An 8,745-nucleotide genomic window follows, 5' to 3' on the forward strand; every position below is an offset into this window, starting at 1 on the left:
CTGTAGAATTAGAATCTGATTCTTACAAAAAGCAAGTTACCGAAACAGGGTTTTCTCTCTGTTGGGATCGGGAGTTCCCTAGCCCTGGGAGGCGCGGAGAGACCAGATAGACACAATTCCTGCAGGAGTAAAAACGGGGTTTATTTAGACCAGCATGCTGGGGCTCCGCAGCATACCCCAAAATCGGGCAGTGGCTGAGAGCCCCGAGCTTCTTCAAAGGGGGTCTTATATAGGCTCTCATCAACCGTTACAACAAAACCTGCGCATTCCAAGGATCATAGATTCAAAAGTCAGTAGTTACATACATCAATTGTCAGTGGTGCAAGCAAGGTTATAGCCGGAATCATTAAGCCTTTAGTGAGACAATACGTTCCAGGAATGGGCAATTTTCCCCAACCACCCGCATCCTGCATCCTGAGCTATCCTTTACCCAAGTCTGCGGGGTGCTTTAGTGAGACAATCCATTCCAGGATCGGGCAATTTCCCCCAACCACCCACATCCTGAGTTGTCCTTTACCCAAGTCTGCAGGGTGCTTTAGTGAGACAATACATTCCAGGAACAGTAAATACACCTGAATCCTGTCAGAGAGGAGCCAAGCAGTTTTACAGAAAACAATGTTACAAGTTAGCTGAAGCACAAGCAGTTTTACAGAAAGCAATGTTGCAAGTTAGCTGAAGCACAAGCAGTTTTACAGAAAGCAATGTTGCAAGTTAGCTGAGGCACACAAAAATTTGATGCCCTAGCATGGATTCTTTCATTCCCCACTTCTTTCAATGAGCATCTCTAATCCTAGAGATTGAGGGGAGTTTGGGGCCTTATTCAAGGACCTATGGTTGAGAGTGGCTTTCCTCAGTGGGTGACAGAGCTTGATACTGCTGCCTCAGAACCAGGAGGTGAACAGAATTGATGCGTTCTCTAACAAAATTCACCAGCCGATTCAAGATGTAGGGCCCCAGGGTCATCATGATTAAAAGGATCAGGAGGGGGCCAGCCAAGGCCGAGAGGAGAGTGGCTAGCCATGGGGACTGATTGAACCATGACTCAAACCAGCCTTCCCTAGCTTCCCTTTCCCTTCTACGCTGTTCGAGGCCTTCACGAAGTTTTGCCATGGAGTCCCTAACCACCCCCGTGTGGTCTGCGTAAAAACAACATTCTTCCCCCAGGGCCGCACAGAGCCCACCATTCTTGAAGTAACAAATCTAGCCCTCTCAGGTTTTGGAGAACTACCTCTGACAAAGAGGTTAGGGATTTCTCTAGGTGGCTAATAGATTTTTCTATGCGATCTAGGTCCTCATCTATGGCTGCTCTGAGGGAGGAGAGACCCGAGTGCTGGGTGGCCAGGGAGGCAATTCCCGTGCCAGCCCCTGCCAGACCTACCCCGACCAGGGTGGCGATAGTAAAGGTGGAGATAGGCTCCCTTCGAGTCCGGAGTGGTCTTTCAGGTGGGCTGAACCAATAATCAATGGGGGTCTCAGCGGTGTGGTATATGATCCTGGGTACCACAATTACCATGAGGCAGAATTCTAGGGCAGCATTGAAAACTGATCCTGCCAGGTGTGGGGTGAGCCCGGAAAGAGAACACGCCCACCAGGCCCCGGTGACTGGCGATATCCAGACAGAGCTATTCCATCCCGGGCTGGCTATGATCTGAGCACACAGCATCTGTTTTCCTCGTGGGACTGTGCCTACACAAGTCCCTTGACCGCTGATCTGGGTTATAGTTAAACCTTGGCGGGCGCGGGGAACCCAGCCGGAAGGTGCTGTGCAGCTGATGTTGTATGAGGCATTAACACCAATAGCCTCATAAAAGGGTGGGGCAGGGCTGTAACAGAGCCAGCAGGCCTCGGTCAGGTTAGGGGCTGTGGTATTTAAGGCCCGATAAGCGGCTAGTATGAGATCTCTGAGAGGGTTATGGGATGGACTGGGGGTATAGGTAGGCGGAACCTGAGTTTGGGGAGGACTGGGGACAGCTGCATGAGGTGATATAGCAGGGGCTCCGTAGTCTACTGCGGGCTGGCGGGTCTCAAGGGCCCGGTTAGGCCCAATTGTTTCTTGTACAGGCTCTATCCTAAGGAGGATTTGGAGGATGATGCCGTGCCACGGTCTAGTATATAGCATCAAACCCCAATTAAGGCCATTTACCCAGCGCCCCTCTCTTTTCCCTTGGTCGGTAAAAGAAATCTTGACCTGGATCATATTATTATGATATTGGGCACCCTGCGGAGTGTAGCGCACGGGCACCGCAAACTGGACCTTAATGAGGTCAGGAGTCACTGCCCACTTCCAGTAGCCATCATTAGAGTCTACACAATCCCAGACAGCACAGTAATAAGATTCTGGCCCACCACATGTGTTCCTCCATTCCCTGGGTCTGAACCCTGGGCATGTAAAGAACCCGTTGCACCTTATAGAGACTCTAGCCTGTGGTTTGTTTCTCGCACCCTTAAAATACGGCAACGCATCTTCTAATGAGAAATACAGATCAGGAAAACATTGATTAAGGGGCGTAGCATTACAGACCGTGGTGTTCCAAACTTCATAGTTTTCTCCGCTTCGGATGACCCAAGTCTGCTTGAACGGTTGGTGAGGGTTGTCCGCGGGTTGTGCCTGGGGGGTGACGGCGAGCAGGATCATCAGGAACTGGAGGAATGATTGAGTGCGCCGCTCCCGTGTCCAGAAGCACCTCGCGCCAACCAGAGCTTGAGGGGATCCGAAGGGTGACGCCGCACGATCCATTGGTCAGCGGGACTTGGATGGGCTGAAGATCTGGCATCAAGGGCAGGGGCAGGCTTGAGATGGCTGCTGTGGATCCACGTAGAAATCCCGTCAACCTTGACTGCGGTAGGGGTGGTGAGGAGGACAAGATAGGGTCCTTTCCACCTGGGTTCAAGATTCCGGGCTTGATGCCTTCTCACGTACACCCAATCGCCTACAGAATAGGGGTGGGGGGAGACAGAGCCTGGGCGATACTGATCAGAAAGTCCCTTCCATATGTGGCGCTGAATAGCCTCTAACGCTTTAAGCCTGGGCATTAGCTGAGCCGAGGTTTCAGGTAACACTCCCAGTCCGTGCTCAGTCATGGTTTTAAGAGGTGGGGCCCCCCGTAGAGTATCTCATAAGGGGTGAGATTGTTACGAGAAAGGGAAGGTGTATTTCGAGCGCGGAAGAGAGCGTAGGGTAAGAGCATCGTCCAATCTTTAACGCCAGTCTCTAATGCTAATTTTGTTAAGGTCTCCTTAATTGTTCTATTCATTCTCTCTACCTGTCCTGAGCTCTGGGGCCTATAGGCACAATGTAATTTCCAATCAAACCCCAAAGTCCTGGCCAGTCCCTGACTTACCTGGGCCACGAAAGCGGGACCGTTGTCGGAACCTATTACCTTAGGAAGTCCGAAGCGGGGAAAGATTTCTTCGAGGAGCTTTTGGGCCACCACCAGGGCGGTTTCCTTCTTCGTGGGGAAGGCTTCAGGCCACCCTGAAAAGGTATCTATGAAAACTAGCAGATACTTATTTCCATACCTGGCAGGAGATACTTCAGTAAAGTCCACTTCCCAGTATGTGCCAGGGCGGTCTCCTCGCAGACGTTCGCCCTGCGTTCCCTCAGTCCTTCGGGCATTCACCAACGCACAGGCTTCACAGGAAGCGACAATGTCTCGAGCTAGTTCTTTTGCCCGCCCTGGGGCAAGGGTGGGTAGCTCTTGATCCTTTAATAGTTCCAGTAGCACTCTGGTTCCTAAGTGGGTCAGGCGATGGGTGAATAGAAGGAACTCAGTTACCTTACTTTCGGCCTCATCATGTTCTCCAGCTTGCGGCAGGGTAGTTGTCAGGATATCTGCTGCTGGGATCTCCTGGAGAGCGGCCGCCCGCGCTTCTTCATCTGCCAGCCGGTTCCCGACCGCTATGGGATCGTCCCCCTTCTGGTGTCCAGGACAGTGTATGATAGCCAGGGCCCGCGGTAAATGGACAGCTTCAAGGAGATTAAGGATCTCGGCTTTGTTCTTGATGTCCTTGCCGGCGGAGGTCAGAAGGCCTCGCTGCCGGCAGATGGCGCCATGCACATGGGCCGTAGCAAAAGCATAGCGACTGTCCGTGTAAATGTTCACCCTTTTACCTTTCGCGAGCTCCAGTGCCTTGGTCAGGGCTATGAGTTCTGCTTTTTGCGCTGATGTTCCTGGTGGCAGAGGTGCTGTCCAGATCTTCCCTGTGGTTCCCACCACGGCTGCCCCGGCTCTCCTCTCCCCTTGCTGGAGAAAACTGCTGCCATCGGTAAAGAAAGTGTAATCTGCCTGCGGCAGGGGCGAGTCTTTTAGGTCAGACCGGACCCCAGTCTCCTCAGCCAAGATTTCTTGGCATGAGTGAAGAACATCTTGCCCATCCTCCACGGGGAGTAGAGTGGCAGGGTTAAGAGTAGCCGGATTGCCGAAGAAGACCCGTTCCTTATCTAGCAGGAGGCTTTGATAGTGAGTGATGCGAGCATTAGAGAGCCATCGGTCAGGGGGCTGCCTAATCACACTCTCGAGGGTGTGTGGAGCAACCAGAGTCACTTTTTGCCCTAGCGTGAGCTTGTCAGCATCTTTGAGCAGGAGAGCCGCCGCGGCAATAACCTTGAGGCATCGTGGCCATCCCGCGGCTACCGCATCTAGTCTCTTAGATAGATAGGCAACAGGGCGTTTCCATGGTCCCAAGGTTTGGGTCAGCACTCCTCTTGCCACTCCGCCTTTCTCTTCTATATACAGAGTAAAGGGCTTGCTAACATCAGGTAAGGCGAGCGCCGGAGCACTGAGAAGGGCCTGCTTGAGTTTATCAAAGGCCTCTTGTTGTTCTCTCCCCCACTCATAAGGAGTGTCTTTTTTAGTCAGGGGATATAGGGGAGCTGCCAAGTTGGCAAAGCCGGGGATCCAGAGACGACAGAACCCGGCCGTTCCCAGGAACTCCCTCAATTCCTTCCGTGTTTGTGGCGGGGGTATCTGGGTCACAGTCCTTTTCCGGGCCTCCGTGAGCCAACGCTTCCCGCCCTTAATCTTGTAGCCCAGGAATATTACCTCATTCCTGCAGAGCTGCGCTTTCTTTGCTGAGGCTCAGTATCCCAGGGAGGCAAGGGTCTTCAGGAGGGCCTTGGTTCCTTTTTCGCACTCGCCTTGGGTTTCAGCTGCTAGTAAAAGATCATCCACATACTGGAGCAATGTTAAAGTCTTATGAGTGGCACGGAAAGACTGTAGGTCCTTGTGCAGGGCCTCATCAAACAGTGTAGGGGAGTTCCGGAAGCCCTGTGGAAGCCTGGTCCAAGTCAGCTGCCCCGAGATTCCCATATCAGGGTCGCTCCATTCAAAGGCAAACAGGGGCTGGCTATCTGGGTGTAGTCGTAGACAAAAGAAGGCATCCTTAAGGTCCAATACAGAATACCAAGTCCTGGTGGGGCTGAGGGTGCTTAGTAAATTATAGGGGTTGGGCACCGTGGGATGAACAATCTCTACTCGGGCATTTACTTCCCGCAGGTCTTGGACTGGGCGATAGTCATTGGTGCCAGGTTTCCGAACAGGAAGCAGTGGCGTGTTCCATGGGGACCTACAAGGCTTCAACACCCCTAGTTGCAGTAATTTGATTATGTGGGGCTTTATGCCTTCCTTGGCTTCTAAGCTCATAGGATACTGTTTAACCTGAACAGGTGTGGCCGAAGTTTTTAATGAGACTACTATGGGTGGTTGGGCTGTGGCCAGCCCTAACCCCGCTGTTTCTGCCCAGGCCTCCGGAAACTCTTGTATCCAGTCCTCGACACCTTGGGTCTTTTCTAAAGGTTCCTCAAAAAGTTTATATTCATCATCTAAGCTTAGAGTCAGGGTCTTTAGTACCGGTGGGGTGGTTCCTTCTGCAGCCCTCACAATTGGATTGAGGAACTCGACCAGAGGGCCTGATTCAGTAAAGGTAATTCTTGCCCGTAATTTAGTTAACAGGTCCCGTCCCAATAGTGGGGCAGGACAGTCGGGTAAGACCAAGAATGAATGGTGGACCCTTCCATTTCCCAAGTCCACTGTTCTCTGAGTAGTCCATGGTCGGAATCGGCTCCCGTTTGCTCCCCTCACTAGGGCGCGCTTGTGTGAAAGAGGTCCCAGTGGTTGTTGGAGAACAGAATGGACCGCGCCAGTGTCTATCTCAAAGTTTATAGGAGTCCCCTCCACCTTAAAGTTTACCCTGAGCTCGGGGAGAGGGTCCGAGCCCCGTCCCCCCTAGTCCTCATCCAGTGCCAGCACCTCAGTGGGAAGAGGGCCCAGGCGCGTACCTCTGTTCTTCTTCTTCTTGGGGCAATCCTTGGCCCAGTGACCTCTCTCTCTACAAAAGGCGCATTGGTCTGAGGCCAGTTTAGGCTTATTTCCCGTGCGCGGGCCCAGGTTTCCTCTACTATCTCCCTGAAATGCCCTATCCTGTACTACCACAGCGGCCAGGACCTTAGTCATTTCCCTGCTCCTTCTTCTGTCTCGTTCTTTCTCCTCTTCCTCTCTCTCTCTCTCTCTCTCTCTCTCTCTCTCTCTCTCTCTCTCTCTCTTCTTTCCTCCTTCTCCTCTTGCGTTTCCCTTTTATTAAAGACCTTGTTAGCCTCTGTCACTAAGTCCCGAAGAGACATATCCTGTAATCCCTCCATTCTTTGCAACTTTCTTCTGATATCAGTAGCAGACTGACCTATAAAGGCCATGGCTACTGAGGCCTGATGCTCCTCTGACGTAGGGTCAAAGGGATTATACTGTCGGTAAGCTTCAAACAGCCTTTCTAGAAATAAGGAGGGGCTCTCGTCTGGTCCCTGTATCACTCCTCTTACCTTGGCCAAATTGGTAGGCTTTCGCCCTGCTTCCCGGAGACCCGCAGCTAGAGTCTGGCGATAAATTTGGAGATGTCTCCTACCTTCCGGTGAATTAGGGTTCCACTCAGGTCGTTTCAAGGGGGAGTATTCGTCAATGAGGTTCTGCAGTATGGTGGGTTGCCCGTCGGGTCCCGGCACATGTTTGCGAGCGTTGGTAAGGACGGCTTCCTTCTCTGCTGTAGTTAGCAGAGCAGTGAGGAGCTGCTGACAATCGTCCCAAGTGGGGCTATGTGAATTCATGACAGAGATGATGAGGTCAGTCAATCGGGTGGGGTCTTCCGAAAAAGGAGGGTTAAAGTTCTTCCAATTAAAGAGATCGGAAGTGGAGAAAGGCCAATACTGAAGGTAAGGCATCCGACCTCCCTGCCCATCGGGGATTTCTGTGCCGTAGGCTCGTAAGGGGAGGATAACTGCCTCGGCCTCAGTGGGGGGCCCTTCTCCCGCCCGGGCCTCCCGCCTTCTGGTTCTGAATGCTGGCCCGGGGGAGGCATTAGAGAACTCAGGGTTCAGGGGCGGAGCAGAGGTGTCAGGGGAACTTAGAGTGGGAGGCAGAGGTATAGGGGGAAGAGAAGACTGAGTAGCAGGTGCTGGCAATTGCAGGTAGGGCAGCGGTTCATCAAAAAGAAGGAGGTCCTGGGACTCTGGGAGGAGAGGTTTAGAGTTGTCAACATGGGCCGGAAGGGTGAGAGCTGGGGGTGGAGTGGTAGGGAGAGGGGTCAGTGCCGCCAGAGGAACCTGAAAGGACTTGACCCAGGGAGGGGGATGTTCGCATAGATCTTGCCAGACCAAAATGTAAGGCTCCTGGTCCGGGTGTCCTCGAGGGGCTGGCCGGTAGATGGCTCCCTTGACCTGGAGAACTGTTGGTAGGTGAAAGGATCCCTCAGAGGGCCAGCCAACCTGGAATGTTGGCCACTCTGCGGAACAAAAGGTCTGCCATTTGGCCTTTTTAATAATCAGAGAAAGATTCCGAGCACGAGAGTGGACCTCTGACCAGTGGAAGAGGGTGAGTGAGAGGGGAGTAGACAGAGATTGTCCCATGGTTCCAAAGACGGTGTCTCGGTAGAGAAAAAGGACAAGCGTGATCCAACCTACGAAAAAGAATGACGCAAGCGCAAGGCCTTTTGGAGAGGAAAGAAGAATAGAGAAGTAATAGAGCGGCCGATGATTTCTTCTTTGGCACACCAGATGCAGCCTCTCCGAGGCTACCACAAAAGAGGCCTCCAGGCGTCCCTGGCCCTCATCCACCTCCGGGGCGTCCCCCAGGGCTGCGGCTCGTGTCTATTCCCGACACGTCTGTCAGACACAAGGCTCACACACACAACAGTGTGCTGCACACCACTGTCACTGTGCTGCACACCACTGTGCTTGTGCCACCGATCGGTTAAAATGGTACCGGAGAAACAAAGAGAAAGAAAGAGGCGCCTTAACTTACCCCGCGGCTCAATCCGGCGTCCCTGGGGCAGGGTCCTCGGTGATCTCGGTGGAACCTCCAAATGTTGGGATCAGGAGTTCCCTAGCCCTGGGAGGCGCGGAGAGACCAGATAGACACAATTCCTGCAGGAGTAAAAACGGGGTTTATTTAGACCAGCATGCTGGGGCTCCGCAGCATACCCCAAAATCGGGCAGTGGCTGAGAGCCCCGAGCTTCTTCAAAGGGGGTCTTATATAGGCTCTCATCAACCATTACAACAAAACCTGCGCATTCCAAGGATCATAGATTCAAAAGTCAGTAGTTACATACATTGATTGTCAGTGGTGCAAGCAAGGTTATAGCCGGAATCATTAAGCCTTTAGTGAGAATTGCCAGGAATGGGCAATTTCCCCCAACCACCCGCATCCTGAGCTATCCTTTACCCAAGTCTGCAGGGTGCTTTAGTGAGACAATCCATTCCA

General features: G+C 52.7%; 1 protein-coding gene across 1 annotated transcript; it reads right to left on the reverse strand.

Annotated features, from left to right (window-relative positions):
• Window positions 1-2,634: 2,634 nt before the first annotated feature.
• Window positions 2,635-7,891, reverse strand: LOC130031214 (uncharacterized). Its single transcript, XM_056122481.1, is given in 3 exon segments — window positions 2,635-3,096; window positions 3,099-6,149; window positions 6,584-7,891. Coding segments are annotated over 3 exon segments (4,821 nt in total).
• Window positions 7,892-8,745: the final 854 nt, after the last annotated feature.

This window comes from Sorex fumeus, unplaced genomic scaffold (genome assembly GCF_029834395.1).
Source record: "Sorex fumeus unplaced genomic scaffold, SorFum_2.1 ptg000046l, whole genome shotgun sequence".
Taxonomy (NCBI): Eukaryota; Metazoa; Chordata; class Mammalia; order Eulipotyphla; family Soricidae; genus Sorex; species Sorex fumeus.